Here is a 19160-nt window from a genome sequence, read left to right on the forward strand (position 1 = left end):
CCGAAAAACACCAAACGTATAAAAATAAAAGTGAGTTTCATTAAAGTTTACCTCACTTAAAATTCACGGTTTTCGAAATATTCTTTATTTTCTGAAAATGTAGCAGCAATTTTCACGTATTAATTCTCAAGGCTTATATTTTTCAAATTTAATTCAACTTGGAGTCTAGTAATCGATTGAGTTTTTTGTCGCAATTGAATTGCGTATACAGGTTGTCTCAAAATTATGACTAAAGAATAACAAGTTTTAAACGATAATAACTTGCTCAGCTGAAATAAAATACAAGAACGGATGTAAAATGTAATTCTTTCTCAAATACCATCAATTTTTCTATATTTAACTGCTTAGGTTTTCATGGAAAACGCATATTTTCAGAATCTTTCGTATCGAATATCGTGAAAAAACCCTGTATAGATATTTCACACCTAATTACTTAGTGGACTAGATTATAATGAGTCAACTATATATAAAAGATAAAAAATTTGTCACTTTATTAATAATTCTTATGTAATTTAATGATCATTGACTTAGAATATCATGAATTATGTGCACTTAATATATAAGTCCCGGACTATCATTGTAAAAAGACACTCACAAAAAAATTTGCCATATTACATAAGGTATTAGAATTGGCGGCCAAACTAAGGCGATAAAGTTAGTACAAAGTTTTTTAGTTTCAATTTCATAAAAATACATCAAGATCGACAAGTGTGAAGTTATTTTTATCGTTCTATATCAAAGACAGTATAGGCATACAAACCAAAAATTATTACGCTTATATTATTTATCTTTTCATATCATATTTGAGAATTGTACAGTTTGGAAGTATTTAGTGTGATTCAAAAATTTGAAACTACTGAGAGATATATTATAAATGTGGAAGTGAGTTGTTTGTTTGTTACGCTTTCACGCAAAAATTACTGAATGGATTTGAATGAAACTTTAAAATAATATCATGCTCCACCGAAGCGGGCGGGTATCATGCTGGTAATATCAATAAAAGGTTATCTTTTACAGAAAAAACTTATCTTTTAATTTAAAGTCATAAAACATATTTTAAAGCTGCACGTAATGTGTGACGCAGTGAGGTGATAAGCTGAAAATGAATATAACAGCGACTGTTTGTACACGGAATGAAATGAATGCGTTCGTACTATAGTTCATCTAATAAATTCCAGAGAAACCTAGCAGAACTGACAATGTTGTAACTGATTTTTTAATTTGATAAAGATTCGATAAACATTGCAAAAATTGGATGCATTATTGTTCACATGAACGCGGTAGCGATAGAACTGCGGCATAATTTTAAATTAAGACCCCGATTACTTGCGTCAATCAACGGGTTTAATATGCGTTCGGTCTAGCTGTTACCTGGGAATATTATTAATTTAATAGTTAGAGCCGTCTTGGAATTAAAAAGTTTTTCATTTTAACTAAAAATTCTAATCCATTATTGTATTTTGATGAAGCATTAGAGTTGTAAGGAAATTTAAAAATAGATGAAACTTCTTTCTTTAAATCCGTCCTTGATTAAACTAAATTATATATCTGGTTAATACAATAAAATTTTTAACATTCAGTTCTGAATATGAAAATATATTCAATATTGATATTCGAATAAAAGATTTAATGGTCTCGCCGATAAATTTTATCCAAAAATTTGAAGAATAATTCGTGTCGTAATCCTCTCGATATTTGTTGAATATGTGTACGAATTAAATTATAACTTTCTTCCTCGTAAACTGCATAAATATGTGGTATGTTTAATTTTTCATATAATTCTCGTACAGTGGCTGCATCATTTGGATCGTTTGATCCATAACAAGTCTCTAATATTTTACGTTGCTCGGGTGATGCTCGTTGAAGTGCTACTACTGCTAACCACGTACATTTTCCTTCACGAATATCATTATCGTTGCTAGTTTTACCAGTTACATCAACATCGCCAAAACAGTCGAGGAAATCATCCTGAAATTAAAAAAAAAATTTAATGTAAAAACGTTATTCATGAACTGTTAAATCAAAAGATCTTGCTACATAAAGTATTTCGGTTTGGATTTTTTAAATGTATGTAAATTAAGTATAAACTGTAAATGAGTCATAAGCCAAATTCTGTACCGGTGGAATATATTTGCTGTAAAACTCTTTCATAATTTTTATGAAAGCTCCCTAAATTTCTATGAAAGAAAAATAAAAATTTTACAATATATACCTGGATCTGGAAGAATTGTCCCATTTCCAACATAATTGTGGATGCTTGTCGATGCATTTCTGGATCATTAATACCAGCCAAGTACATTGCCAAAGCAACGGGTAATTCAAAAGAATAATAAGCAGTCTTGTATCTAGTAATAGCATCATATCGATCCATAGTAAATAAATCTAAAGATGGTTTGTCCCTGCATGTAAGCATGTCCAAAGATTGTCCTAATCCTGTTTTGAATGCAGTCTGTAAATAAAAGAAATTATGTTAGAAATAGTTGTTTTAAAAATTTATTTTTTTCAAAAATACACATCTACATTTTTGTGTAACAATCACCACATCTAAATCTTCTTGAAGAATCAAAGTACGATGGAAATTGAATTGAAATTCCCTGAATTTTCTTTGATTAAGAAGAAGTTATGATAAGAGGTAAAAATAATTGTAGTTTCAGATTAGTTAAATCTAGGAAACCTGGTTTTCTCACCAACTGAAATTTGATCTTCCAGTTAAATATTATAAATGTTAGAGGCAAATTATCCATAGGGCAAAGTTGGTGCGTGCCTACAGGCGCGAGAATTAAAGAAACTTCCTACGGGCGCAAAATTTCTTAACCTTCCTTTAATAAATGTACATAAAAGTTACTTTACTTACCTCATGGAAAAGATTTACAAGATCAACGTAACAGGGTTTATCTTGGAAATATTTCTTCAATATCAAAAATATGCAGTTATAAAGAAGTATGCTGTCATTGATTGCATTAATACCAACGTTTGGTACCTTATACCAACAAGGCATACCACGACGTTTTTCTGATTCATCCATAATATCGTCAGCTACCAAAAAGTGGCCTTGTAACTATAACATAAAAAATTTCGTATAATTAAATAAACGAACTTAAACCTTTCTCGGAGATACGATTACTTCAATTATGATTTTTATGGGGGGTTCAAGTCAAGTGTCTGCACCATACAAAGCTAGCAGCCTACAGTAAAAAAAATAGGCTAAATTGTATTAATTAGCTAAATATTTTTATTGTGAATCCTGGGGGTATATTTTTACAAAATATGTCATCACGGTTTGTGTCATCGGTTAGTAAGAGTATTGTTTGGAGAGAGTTGTTGAGGGTTCTTTACATTTTGTAAATTTCACTTGCTATATTTATATTGTTCTAGAATTTTGTTTCTATTAACCAGTAACGAATTTTTAATTTTTAAATTAGTGTTTGTGAAAAGACAAAAAAATAATTTTAGATTAAAATTATATTTTGATAATTTAGTTAAAATAAATATGAGTATCACACAAAATAATTGTGATTATTCTGTGTTGTTCCAGTGGTGCCAGAATGATTTAATTTTTTACATGCAAAATATTATATATTTACTGATTAAAATAGGTATGGTAATTCAATCAAATTGGGGTTATCACTATCATTTTATTACTATTCATAAACAATCTATCTTAATTTAAGCTGTTATTTAGTAACAACTTATGTTATTTGTAAACAACATGTAACAACTTACAAATTGTACTTTAAATATTTTTCCATGATGAAATTTTACCGTTTGTAGATTAATTAATTTTATCTAATGATAATATACCAACATTTTTTTTAAATAAAAATTTTTCTTTCATCTAGTTTATTCTCGATACTGAAGAGAATCAAAACTTACGTACGAAAACTTGACAGGTAAGAAAAACTCATTCATGGGAACTTAGGTGTTGATCCGAATTCGGGACTGAGACCAACGGGACTAATTAGTTGGTCTCAGTCGAGTTAGCACGGGTTAGGGTCTTTTTTTCAAGTCAAATTTACAATTTTACTAGTCATTTTACAATCTGAAGGAAATTACAATGTTACGGTGACATATATATCTATTTCGCGCATACATTTAGTAATGCATGTGTATGCGCGGGATTCCGATCAACTGAGATAGTTTGGAAATACCTTAAGACGAAATGCATGTGAAATAAATGCGTATTTTTCTTTTTAAAATAAAAGAAAAATGTTTTTCCCGATTTTATTTTTATCAATGATTATCTATCAACTTATCGATCAACTAAAACTTGGCCAAAGAAAAATTCCATGTAACACAATCATTTTGACTTTTCTATAAGTTAATTATGAAAAATTAATAATGAAAAAAAAAATTATATTGAATTGAAGAGCAATTATTTTAAGAATGAGACTCTCGTTTGAGACCTAAAGTTTATGCTGATATTGAGCGATCTATCTGCTTACCAAAACAGACAAAACTCATTAGACAAGCATGAAAAAGTAAATAATTTTTTAAGATGTGTACATTTAAATTTTGAATGTCACATAAAAGATTTCTGGTATAATTGAAACGCTTGTATTTATAAATCATAAATCTATAAATATTTTTGGATGACATAAAAATAAATTATCTTTATTATTATTATTACTATTTTTATAATGTAAATATTTACTTTTGACGATAAAGGCATAAATGCTAACTTAGTTCAGTTCGGAGTGGTACACCAGTGTAGAAAATTTTGGGTTGAGATTATTTCGGGAAGCTTTTTGTATCGCATCCTAAAATTTAGTAAAGCTGTTTTTGTCTTTAATTCTAAAAAGTAAAAATTTTAAAATGAGGAATTTTATATTTATAAGTCGATTAGGCACAAAGTGTTTTGTATCTTCCCTAAAAAAGTGATGTGATTAACCTGACCAATTTTCCACTTGACAACAAGAATTTTAGTATACTTTGTAGACCCATTTCAAGAAAACCCGCAGAAAAAAAAACTTGGTTAAAAATTTTCGCGCTCTCTTGCCAATTTGTTCTACATTAAGTGTATAACGAACAAAGACATAGCTTGGTTCAATTATCTACATTATTTTTATTAAATAATAAACTATGTCGAAAAACAGAAGATGTGTTATGTAAAAAAATCAATGTGTATAAAATTAACCAATTGCAGTCAAAGATCAATGAGGAATAATATTTTTGTATATATAATGTTTGACGTCAACTTGTTTTAAAAATGATATAAATTTAAAAGAAAAATATTTAGAAATGAACACAATAAAATGGATAATAAAACCAAACATGTCATAATACTGATTCAAGTGGTAATATAAGAGCTCACTTCTATGCTGATTACATCTCATCAACAGTTGTACTAAATAATAATAAAATACATTAACCTTTGTGACATTACTTGATTCTGTATGATAATTATTTTATTCAACTATTTCTTCTTATTATACCATGTATATATGAAATATACATAGTATATTAAGTTTAGTCCCAAGTTTGTAACGCTTAAAAATATTGATGCTACGAAAAAAAAAATGGTATAGGTAAATCGATCCGAAATATCGTTTTTTTCGAAAATTACTCGGCCAATCGCCAAATAAACCCGATTTTTTAATTTCTTGGGTCAAATTTACCTTATAAACTGAGTTTCATCAAATTCCGAAACAATTAATTTTTTACGATTTTTTCGAATTTTTCTAAGGGGTACCCCTTGAAAAAATTGCAAAAAATCGATACAAATTTATCGTCTCCAATTTCGATAAAACTCTGTATATAAGGTAATTTTGACCCAAAAAATACAAAAATCGGTTTCATTTAAGGATTGGGCGAATAATTCTCGAGATAATACCGGAAATCGAACCGAAATATCGTTTTTTTCGAAAATTACTCGGCCAATCCCCAAATAAACCCGATTTTTTAATTTCTTGGGTCAAATTTACCTTATAAACTGAGTTTCATCAAATTCCAAAACAATTAATTTTTTACGATTTTTTCGAATTTTTCTAAGGGGTACCCCTTGAAAACGACCAAGTGACTTGACTCAAATCTTATATTTATCATCGTAGGATATTTTTCCCCTGGATAAATCGATCAAGTTTGGAATTTGTGTAATATGTAAAATAACATATCCTTCATTTAAAAAAAAAATAAAAAAATAATTACCATTTCAACACACCATCCCAAAATGATTGCTAGACGATGATTTTCATTTGTAAAATCTTCTGGTTTGGCCAATAATTTATATGCAGTCACTAACGCTAATCCACGATTTTTTTTCCCATTTGGAACATTATATTGTAATACCTACAAAATCAAAATATTTGTTTTAAAACATTAAAAAAAAAAATGCATTAAAAAAAATTTTTTTTGTAGTATTAACCTTTGCCAACCATTTTGAAACATCTGGAATATCTTTGTATTTGCCCGAATTTGTTAAGTCCCTGACAATATCAGGAAATACTGACATAAATTCTCTTTTCTCTTGTTTGCTTACAACACTTCCTGTAACAACTGGTGGAATTGCAGTCGATTGTAATGTAGATAATAACCTGAAAATAAAAGAAGTTGTTTTGAGTACTGGTTTTAATAAAAGCTAAAATAAAAGAATTCGATTTTATTGCATGGTAGGGTTTCTTTCTGCACTATTTAATTCAAACTCTCATACTACATTTTGCAAAAAAAGCTTTTTTTTCCGTTAAAATGTGTTATATTTGCAGAATTGCAACTTTGTTATCCTTGATCATTTTGGACTTTGCCAGAAAATGAATTTGAAGATACGCTATTCCAATAGACTTTTAAATCTCAAATTTTCATGGCAATCGGAAAGCAGATACGACTTTAGTAAAAAGAAAAAACTTCAATAAATGTCCTGACGCACCGAAATCCTCTATAAATTATGAAATATAGATAGTTTAAATAAAATAATTTATCTAATGATTTTTTAACGGGAATTCCGCTACTAGAGATAATATTATGTTTATAGTAATAGTAAATTATTTATGATATAAAATTTCTTTTACCACAAAGATAATTATTTAATACACAATAAAATTCCTCGCAAACAGTTTTTATTAATTAACAAAAATACAAACATTAAATTTTCAATTTTCTGATAGATAGTAATCAAAATAAACAATTGACTGAGATAATTGTTGTTGGCGGAATTTATCTTATTTGAATTTGAATATTTTTATTGGCATTAAAAAATGGTAAGTACAAGTATTGCCATCTGGTAGTTGAAATTGTGACTACTGATTTCGGGTCTTCTTCTGATTTTAATTAGTATGAATTATTATCGCCAGTTGGCGAGTTACAACTACCAGTTATCAAATACAGAAAAAGTAAAATAGGAGCCTTGTAGACATTTATATCGATAACTTATTAAAAATTTATGGAGAATCAGGTCTTCAGAATTCAATTCTAGAAACTCAACAATTTACCATTTTCCTAGGCCTATATCAAAATTCTTTGACTTTTCCAGCTCGATCGCCAGCCTGTAAGTGTGTTTGTCTGTCTGCACTTTTACTCTTTTATATTGGTGTTTTTTTACGCATTTGCATAATAACACTGAGTGTAAGTAGAAGAGGACAATGCCATAGAATTTATGTTTGCAAAATTTCGTTTCTATTGAAAAAAAGATGTTTATTTATGCTCAATTTAATCGCCTAATGCCACGACATGTGCTAGACTATTAAAATTTTCAAAACAAAAAAATTAAAGAATTTATATTCATGCGCAATTTCTTTTATTGTAAACAATATTATAATTTATGGTTACTAATTAGGAATGATGTTTAGAAGGAAATATTTTATTTTGTAAACAAATTAACCAACCATTGAATGTTAAATTTGTAACAACTAATATGTAAGAAATTTTATAAACACTACGCTGTAATTGAATATGCAAATTTGTTTATTATTGTTGTTTATACAATGTTTTTTTTAGTAATTTTGAATCTAATCGATATTAATAGTCTGTCTACAAATACAAATAGTTTTTTATTCTGTCTGCGGAGTAAATATTCAAGAATATAATAATATTATGTCATTATGTGTAGGAATACTTTTATGGTTGGTAAATCAGTGGAAAAATGCTTTGAGAATACTGATATTAGCAGTAAATTGTCAGTCTTTATGACGTCATCAGAATCCAAAAAATATAATTTTGCTCTATCACATCCAAATTTTATCCAATTTTGATAAACCAAATATGTAATCCTACTAAATTTGGGCCATACTTTTCAAATTTTTGGTCAAAATTAACCTAGCTCTATTAGGTTTCAAGATTGTGGAGGTCTGGTCCTGGAATTAGGCACATATGTGATAGCTAGCGAAAAACTGACATCACAGCTGAAAAGAATGACCCAAAATTAGTGGGTTTCAAAAAAAATTCCAATAAGATCGGATAAAAATTGCCTGTGTTATTAAAAAAATTGAATTTTTGAACTTTATGACGTCATCAGAATCCAAAAAATTTAATTTTGCTCTATCACATCCAAATTTTATTCAATTTTGATAAACCAAGTATGTAATCCTACTAAATTTGGGCCATACTTTTCAAATTTTTGGTCAAAATTAACCTAGCTCTATTAGGTTTCAAGATTGTGGAGGTCTGGTCCTGGAATTAGGCACATATGTGATAGCTAGCGAAAAACTGACATCACAGCTGAAAAGAATGACCCAAAATTAGTGGGTTTCAAAAAAAATTCCAATAAGATCGGATAAAAATTGCCTGTGTTATCAAAAAATCGAATTTTTGAACTTTATGACGTCATCAGAATCCAAAAAATTTAATTTTGCTCTATCACATCCAAATTTTATCCAATTTTGATAAACCAAGTATGTAATCCTACTAAATTTGGGCCATACTTTTCAAATTTATGGTCAAAATTAATCTAGCTCTATTAGGTTTCAAGATTGTGGAGGTCTGGTCCTGGAATTAGGCACATATGTGATAGCTAGCGAAAAACTGACATCACAGCTGAAAAGAATGACCCAAAATTAGTGAGTTTCAAAAAAAATTTCAATAAGATCGGATAAAAATTGCCTGTGTTATTAAAAAAATTAAATTTTTGAACTTTATGACGTCATCAGAATCCAAAAAATTTAATTTTGCTCTATCACATCCAAATTTTATCCAATTTTGATAAACCAAGTATGTAATCCTACTAAATTTGGGCCATACTTTTCAAATTTTTGGTCAAAATTAACCTAGCTCTATAAGGTTTCAAGATTGTGGAGGTCTGGTCCTGGAATTAGGCACATATGTGATAGCTAGCGAAAAACTGACATCACAGCTGAAAAGAATGACCCAAAATTAGTGGGTTTCAAAAAAAATTCCAATAAGATCGGATAAAAATTGCCTGTGTTATTAAAAAAATTAAATTTTTGAACTTTATGACGTCATCAGAATCTAAAAAATTTAATTTTGCTCTATCACATCCAAATTTTATTCAATTTTGATAAACCAAGTATGTAATCCTACTAAATTTGGGCCATAATTTTCAAATTTATGATCAAAATTACCCTAGCTCTATAAGATTTCAAGAATGTGGACGCCTGGTTCCGGAATTCCGCGATAAACCTCAAAATCTGTTCTTTTTGGAGAAGGCTCTAAGGAAAAAAGTTCCGTACCTGAAAAATTTGTCGGGGGTTTTTTAACTTTCGTAAATTTCACTTGTACATAATCAAATTCGGGTAATAACTCTTTCAAGTTTATTTTGTAAAACTCCATCTCTTAGCGGGAAAATTATCACTAGTTATAGCAGGAAAACCCAATATCTGATAGCTTTAGATGTCTGTAATTATAGAGATTTTTCGATAAAACTAAAGTCAATGATTTAAAATTAAATTCAATTAAAATTTAAAAATAACAAAACAATAAAAGTGTGTTATCAGTTATCATAAATATAATGGAATTCGTAATCCTTTGATTAATCCACGTGATAAAATTATTTTAATAATAATAATAATCAAAATAAATAAAAAATAAAATGTTATTTATGTATTTACATTGACATTGGATAAAAATTAACCGGTTAATGTATTCAACAAATATACATACAAACAAAATTTAATTTTATAAATCTCAAAATTATCATATTTTTTATTATTTGTATTTGAGGTCTTTGTAAGTAAAATTATATTCCCTTTTTTGTTTGCAGCAAAAACGAAACAAAAAAATGTTATCACGAAATGATCGAATGGTAATATCGTGTTCAAATTGTATGTGATTCAATTATACGAACTAAATCAATTATATATTTACTGGCTTGATACCCGCCCGCTTCTTCGCTGTGTTTAGAAGTAAAAGACTGGTAAAGACCACCCTGTTATAGCTTTCACCTCCTTTGTTCTCACTTATCCCCCTTCCATAACACTCGAAATAGGGATAGTGATTTTTTTATACAGGTAAAATATATGTAGTTTTCAATTTTTTTTTTAAATTTAAAATAGTATATCAGAACAGATGGCCATGAATTGTATTTTTACGTAGTAGTATTTTTTAAACGGGATCCTGTAAAAATTTCCCATGCTCAATGACGGATTTTACCGAGTCTATATAGCTTTGACCGTCAGTAGCTCGAAAACTTCTCATTAAAAATTTTGTGAGCCGTGAAAACTCTTGATCAGAACAATTCGAAGAACATTTTTGCAGCGGTTTAAAAATTTTTTACAGAAAGCCATTATCTTATCCAATCGTGCGGGGTCCTTTAAAAATAATTTCGAATTGACGAATTTACATTTATTTTTAATTTGCTTTTTCACGACGCTGCAATCTTATCAGCGTAAGGAAATGTATTCACGTAGAGCTACTGAACCTTCCTTAATAGTTCAATCAATTATCACTATTTATCGATGCAAATTGGAATATTTAAATTATTGAATTAAAATAAAAACAAATGAATCACATGCTAAACACGTGGATTGTAGTCGTATAGGGCATGCTATTATAAGTCAATAAACATTTTATTAATAAATTGTGAACTTTTATTAATATTTATTAACAGAACATTTTAATTAGGAACATATAACTATAATTTCCTTCCCCTTTATTTTATGTTATTACTCGCATTCCTAGCGCTCAAAATGAGTGGCTGGGAACTAAACGAAACAATTGTACGCATGCGTACGCAAATTTTATTTTTTAATTCAAATAAATGTTTACTCTACAATTATATCTGCGCTTGCGCCGTTTCATTTTTTTTACTTCCAACTTGAGGCGCTATTAATACTTCAAAGTGTCAAATTCAATACATTGGATTTTCTATCTAATTATGCAGATATCAGTGATCCCATATTTCTCATGGCATCGCCATATTTTTTCCTTCCGTCGCTCGATTAATAATATGGGCCGAATCACTTGGACAAACCTGAATGCATAGAGGATCTTGCGACCTCATCTGAAGTCATTTGACTGAGTAACAGATATTATTCATTCACTCGCTTTGCTCTCAAAGACCGTAGCGAATTTCGGCCTTGAAAAAACAAAAAAAACCTCATCTTTCGAGCATGTAAAGAAGAAAAACGGTAGTTTTAGGGATGTTTTTATCTTTTTCGGAGGGTTGTGATGTAGGAAGTGAAATTTTTCGAAGTATTCTGTTAATTTGACTTTATTTCGGGTCAATTGGTGGTAGCATGCATAGAACAGAGAAACGTGCTTTCGGGGGTTTTCGAAACAATTTCGTTGAATTCCGAAAACCGTATCATTCTAGCACATTTGCAAGTGCCTTAGAATTTGTATCGGTCGGTAGGATTTACTCACTATTCAGCTTCAGATGGGATTATATAGTATTTTGGAACAGATCCAAAAAAGGCGATTTTAACGATTTTTCGTTAATAACGATTTTAACGATTGAGTATAGACTCGAAGCCATACATAAATTAAGTTTGGACACGAAATCGAAGTATTGTATTTATTAAAGAGTAATTAAAATTAAAATTATTGAAATACTATCATATGTAAATCATTTGTTGAGTAGAGGAAGCTCGTGTAATAATAAGGTTAAATTTTCAAAATTTGACGTCATGTTCTGTTATCTACGGCATGTATTAAAATTGTTTAAATAATTTATGACGTTTATTTGCATTTTTATGTAAAGAAGCACGTTTCTTTACATATTTATATCTTTATCTTTTTTAAATCTATGTCAAAGATCATTTGATTCTTGCATTTAGTGCAACTAACTCCTACTTTAACTAAAAATTTTGTTTTGAACATTAGATCGGGCTGAAACTTAATACATACTGCAAACTATTTTTTAAAAAAAAGTGGAAAACATTGAGTTGTTTAAAAAACAATTAATTAAATATTATGGAAATTTTTTCTAGATAAACTGCAGATAAATAGTTACAAAAAAAAAATTATTTTTTGGTCATGAAAACAAAAATACCTCCCTTCAACTATCAATAATATCAAAGACCTTGAACAAAAACAACTTTTTTTTGCAATTACTTGATATTTTTTGTAAAAAACTATTACTAAAGATATGAAATAAATTATTTAAAATGATATTAACATACAAACAATACATATAAATTATTATTTAATCATATAATTATCTTGACTAATGACTTCAATATCCGATGTACGATATTTGATGTTAAAAGATATCTCAAAAACTATAACAGATAATATAACTAAATATTTAGAGATCCAAAAAAAAATAAAATCTTTTTTCATTAAAAAACAAGTGAAAACAAACAATTGACTGAGTTAACTGTTGAAATACCATGCATTGTCAGTGTTGATTTCTTTATCACATTACACATACAAACATGTGACATATACATAACTGATAATCAAGTATAGTACATATTATAAAATTTCCGCCTAATTGGCGCCCTCACGGGTAAACAGTGATGTTTACGAAAAAATGTTTCAAACAAAAGTTGTTTAATTTTTGATAAAGAACATTTTTTACATTTAAACTTTTGTTCTATCTCTAACGGTTTACAAGATGGGTCCTACGGACCCAAGACCCAATTGACCTATGATGCTCATTTACGAACTTGACCTCACTTTTTACGTCCTGAGTACGCTGTAAAAATTTCAGCTCGATATTTTTTTTCGTTTTTGAGTTATCGTGTCCACAGACGGACGGACGGACGGACAACCGGAAATGGCCTAATTAGGTGATTTTATGAACACCTATGACAAAATTTTTTTCCTAGCATCATTATTTTTAAGAGTTACAAACTTGGCACTAAAATTAATATACTATGTATATTTCATATATACAGGGTATAAAAACGTTTTCTATTAAAAGTACTACTTGCTTATTAATCGATAAATTTTCAGAATTAAAGAAACTAAGAAGGAAAGGAACTATCTCATAAAATTTAAAGTATTCGATATCATTCTTCTACGATAATTATGTAAAGATTGAACCGGTCAGTTTTTCAACCTGTTTCAGTTAACTAAATAATCTTTAAAGATATAAAACAATTTACTATATCACTAATATAATAAACAAAATTATTTTTTTCACCTTACAAATACAAAGGTATCGTTTTTAGCACACATATCAACATAAACACACACACACACACAAGTTAACGCATTTAATTTTCGGTACATCTACACTGTGCATTATCATGTGTGTTCCTGCTTTTAGTCACGTAGGCCTTTTCTTTATTATCCTTTTCACTATCATCTATTTTAAACCAGAGAAAAGAAGATGAAACTGGGGGATTAAAAATAATAACTACTGTAGGAAATGTGATGTAAATTTTTTGACAGAGTCTGCGAAACTGAACGCTGAAAAGATTGACTTTTACTAAACTCTAGGAATTATAAAACGTTCAATAATTTTTTTGACCCCGGACAAATACATTAATTTTTGGTTTCGAGTGAAGTATAGTGTTAAAATTTATTGAAACTCATGGGTGAAGGTAGTTTTGATCATGCTGATCAAAAGTTCTTATGGACTCACCCTCAAAAACCTTTCCCTTCCGAGGTACGGCCCTTCAAAGGTTATGCCAACATGAGAAATTAATTTTTGTTTTCGGTTAAAATTTTTGTTAAGACTATAGATTAAAATAGTTTTGATCGTGCTGATCAAAATTTCTTATGGGCTCAACCCTCAAAAACCCTTCCTTTCCGTTCTACTGCCCTTCAAAGATTTTGCCTACATGACATATTGATTACTGATTTCGGTTAAAATTTTTTGAAAACTACTGATTAAGGTAATTTTGATCATGCTGATCAAAAGCTCTTATGGGGTCAACCCTCAAAAACCCTTCCCTGTCGAGCTTTGACCCTTCATAGGTTATGCCTACATGAGATATTGATTTTTGGTTTCGGTTAAAATTTTTTTTAAACTATAGATTAAGCTAGTTTTGAGCAAAAATTCCTATAGGCTCAACCCTCAAAAACCCTCACCTTCCCAACTACGGCTCCATGTAGTTATAACTTTTGAAGGACCATAGCTCGGAAGGGATGGGTTTTTGAGGATTGAGTTCATGAGAACTTTTGATCAGCATGATCAAAACTACCTTAAACCATAGTTTTCAAAAAATTTATTGCTTTAATTATTGCTGAACAAGCCCTTCGATATAACCTAGCCTAAGGCTTTGTCGAAAGTAAGTCCTTATCGCATGGCAAATTTCTCTTCTGTCGTTCGTGAAATCAGAAAAGCGTTAAAGCAAAAACTTATAAATGCAATAAATGATATAAAGGATATTAAAATAAAATGATTATAAATGTGCTTATAGTTGAATTGATTAAAAATAGCATAATGCCAGAATGCCACCAACACCAAAGGGACAATCAGAGTTCATTAACCAGTTTGTAAATACTAAATATAAATAAATAAACATAGTACATGAGTACATACACCACAATTTTAGAGCTGCACATAGATTATTTGTTCTATGACTGTGACATATTCTTAAAAATACATCCTATAGTCACGGAAACGTAGTACTGAAGTTCGAAAATTTGAACAGTAAGGCGGATTTGAATACGATTTTTTGCATTCAATTCGTTAGAGCGTCAGGAAATTTTGTGACCTAAATTGATTTATAAATATGCAATTTGCATAAATATGAATTCTATAATTGCTTTTTAAATTGACCGCAAATATATTAATTTCACAATTCAGTTAATAGTAATGAAAATGATTCCAAACTTGTTAGGTCACAAAATTTCCTGACGCTCTAACGAATCGGATGCAGGAAACCGCATTCAAATCCGCCTTAGTGTTCAAATTTTTCGAACTTTGGCTGTTTTTAGTGTTTAATTTCCGCGGCTACTAGTATCTATGGTGCGAGTGCTGGCAAGGTTTTCGAGACTTTATTTTAGGATTACTGAACTTCGGATATTTCATTTTGTAAAAATTTAGAAAAATATTGTTTCCGTTTTTTTTTTTTTTTTAATTTTAAAGATGACTATAAACTCCTTAAAATTTTATTATCATTTTAGCATAGTTTTAATTTTTTTTTTATTCATGGAAGGTTACAAATTGATATTCTTCTAAATGTCTGTGATGAAAGTCAAGGTCAAATACCCGAATTATTCATTTTATTTGGTACACACATTAAATCAAATTATTTATTATTCATGAAATTCTAAACAAATCAAATTGAAACTTTCTTTTTCACCGATTTATTGGAATGTTTTGTTTAGGAAAAGGTATGTAAATAAATTTTATAATTTTGGGTACGCCTGTCATAGATTTTATACAAAGAAAATTCTTGTTTACTATTCAAAAGAGATTCTGACCTTGAATCTCAATAGTGTAAATAAAGAACACTATTTTTGAAGATGAATTCATTTTCAGTACTTGTTTTATAAAAGAAAAACTTTGAATCAATTTTAAAAAAAATAAATAACAAACCTGTGATATTTCTTTAAATGTAACAATTTTCTTTGGCTTTTATCTTCAATTTTCTGTTCATTATTTGTACGCGATATAACATCACTTTGCGGTACACTTGTTGTTTTTGTAATATTTCGATTTAAACTTGATGTAATTGTCTTTTGATTTGAAACAATACGTTTAGCAAAATTGGTAAACATGTTTAAAAAATTCGAATATAATGTAATTTAAAAAAATTTTTGTTTATTTGCTAAACTATTGTTTTCTCTTGGATTAATTAATAACAAGAATAATTTTCATAATATTAATAAAGAGTACACCTAACCAATGCTTAACGTACACTGACACAAGTCAAACTCATGAACTTATTTTATGTGATCACAATAATATAAAAATAAATCGTACCTACTGAAGCAAATGAACGAAGATGCTTGAGTGTAGTCACGTACTATGGCTATGACATAATGTAGGACAAGTGTAATTCGTTACTATGTTTAATGACCTTAAGGATAGGCATTAGACAATTCTTAAGTACGTTTTCCTTGACGCTCAATGTGAGCGTTTAGTAATTAGTAATGTCAAGCTGACAATAAATGACATCATTTGACTCTCAAATTCTTAGGTCATTAAGTACATAGATTGAGCATCGCCCATCTTTCCGTACAGTGAGAAGTGTGCCAACATCTGAGGTAATTGCTTGGGTCAACTAGGAACATTCATCAAAAGAATATAGGGACATTTTTCAAAAAAAAAAAAAAACATACTGAACTTGTTTGCTTTCTGACTTAAAAAATACTTATCACGAATCACCGCCATGATGGATTTGATCCAAGCAATTACCTCAGTTGTTGGCACGCTTTAAATAGTATGACGCTCAATCCACGTGCTTAATAGTCTATGCTCAAATTATAAGCATCAAATAATGCCTTTATAATGCCAAGTTGAAGTTCAAGCTACGCTTCAATAAAACCATAGAGATAAGACCATAGAGCTGCAAAATCACCACCAAAGGATTAATCGCCGTGGGGAGAGAACAGATAAATTAGCCTTAACACCTAGCTGAAAAAAATAATAACGTCACTTCGTACTATAATTTGAGGTAATTATTGTTTGAATCGAGCTTCCTAATAGTTATTAATGCATTGGTGTCTAAAATGTATATTTATCTTATATGACTTTATCAGAAATGACCAATTACCTAATGCTTACAACATAAACATAACTGTAAGAGATAAACATATAATACGTCCTTTCTTACTATTAAAAACAGAAATGAGTATATACAAATTCACTAGTTTGATAAAAATAGAAACAAAATAAACAATATGGGAGTGTAGAGTATTTCAAATAAATAGAATTACCTACTAACAAATAGATATTTTATGTAAATAATGAATTAAAAATTTCATATTAAAATAAATATTGTAAATTTTAAAAACTTGAATCGAATAATAGTGAAAACTTTTCATGTTACATTACTCTAAAGATTGTTAATGAAAATTATTTATGAAATACTCTAATAATTATATACCTACCTTTTGTTTTGTTCTTTTAACTTTTAATTAACATAATATTTTCATTAAACATTCCTTTAACTGTTAATTACTTCAATAAATATAATTCTATTTGTTTAGAATAGATAATAATGAATAATAGCATAATTCCCAATTTCTTTACTGACAAAAATAAAAAAAGCAAAAATTAAGTCGCTTTCATATACTCGATGAAAATTTGTCTCGAAATATTCTCGAATTATCCTAATATTCTCACATTGACAGTATGTAACTGGCTATATAGAACCGGTAAAATCCGTTATTGAGCATTAATAATTTTCGCATGGAAAATTTTTGCAAGATGACGTTCAAAACGTAAAATTTTTGCAAGATGACGTTCGGAATTTTGCAAAAACGGGAATAGAAGTTAAACATGTGAAACTTACAAAATTTAAAAAATGACAAACAAGATAATCAATCCACTAGAATATGAAAAGTGGAATCATATTGACGTCTCTTGTATTGAACTTTTGTTGATCAAAGTTCAATCGTAATAACCATAACGTAAATGTGAATTAAGATTTCGAAGGCGAGTTATTTTTGAGTACGTTAGTATTAATCTTTAATTATTAAAAAATATTAAAATAATGAGTAACGTAAAATTAATTAAATTAATTAAGTAATTATATTTAAAGAAATTATTAATTTAAAAATTGTTAGGTATTTTAAATATTAGAAATTTAAACAAATAAGGGAGGTTAAGGCATCTATTAGTAAAATAGTGAACTAAATAATAGCCACAAATGTTCCTGTAAAATTTAGATTGCTATGTAAATTAGAAGAGTGCTCTTTTAGAACATTCAACGAGCTCTTGAAGTAGATGAAATTAAGAACAGAAATGGCGCTGAATTCAAGTGTTAAACTTATTTTTTTCACAATATACATTTTGTGAAATCTAAAACTTCTATCCTACTGTTTTAATACAGGACTTAAAATAATAAAAAACCTATATAAGGAACATTTAAAACTACAACTAAAAATAACGATGGTGAACTTTGAATCTTTTATAAACTGCAAGTAAAAGTCGAAATGAAACTCTTCTAACTATTATGCTGGGATAAAAATAAGAACAAAAAGCAAATAGAGAAACAGTGTCCAAATGATTTATTTATGAAGTTGCAATGCAATAAAGAATTAAAATGACTTCCTTATGCAAGGTAATAGGAGTCAATGCGATCACATCGTTGATTTATTGATAAATAGTGCACTTTGGTTTATTAAAAAGCTTTATTTGTAAAAGTTTCAACTTGATTATTTTATTGCTATCTAACTTAATATTCTCATTAGAAAAAGTTTCTTTTAATTAATATAATCTCTAAAATGTTTACTCATTTTCTGGATCTAAAATTAAAAGTGTATTCACTGATGGTTTACACTTTTATGTGAAAGTGCAACACTGTAGGATCAATGTCTGGTGTAAATAAAGTTTCAGAAACTATATAACAAAAAAATTCCACTACAGAAATTTAACTGTATTGGAAATGAAATGCGGCATCTAACGTAAAACTACCTCAATCAGAAAATATTAAATTTAAATACTATATTACCAAGTAAAAAACACTAAAGCTAAATCATTAAGCAATGAATCAACGACAAATTTCTGAGTGCAATCGATTTAGTATTGTAAATGTTAAATTATAGGTAAAAATGCTACAAAGTTAATCTTGTATACAATATTTTTCCGGATGTTTTTGACCAAATTAATATTTATTAAAATACAAAGTTAAGTGAGATAATAAATATTAAAATTTTTAATTAAGAAACTATTCCATATAAAAGAAATACTATAGTAAGTTGGCAATTGA

General features: G+C 28.6%; 1 protein-coding gene across 1 annotated transcript; it reads right to left on the reverse strand.

The window, feature by feature from the left end:
* Positions 1–974: 974 nt before the first annotated feature.
* Positions 975–16136, reverse strand: LOC123299362 (farnesyl pyrophosphate synthase). Its single transcript, XM_044881739.1, has 6 exons — positions 15821–16136; positions 6362–6530; positions 6145–6285; positions 2855–3058; positions 2213–2449; positions 975–1968 (listed from the first exon to the last, which is right to left on the reverse strand). Exons 1-6 carry the CDS (start codon positions 16000–16002, stop codon positions 1627–1629), a joined length of 1275 nt encoding a protein of 424 aa, XP_044737674.1. The 5' UTR covers positions 16003–16136; the 3' UTR covers positions 975–1626.
* Between the last annotated feature and the right edge of the window lie 3024 nt (positions 16137–19160).

This window comes from Chrysoperla carnea, chromosome 4 (assembly GCF_905475395.1).
Source record: "Chrysoperla carnea chromosome 4, inChrCarn1.1, whole genome shotgun sequence".
NCBI lineage: Eukaryota > Metazoa > Arthropoda > Insecta > Neuroptera > Chrysopidae > Chrysoperla > Chrysoperla carnea.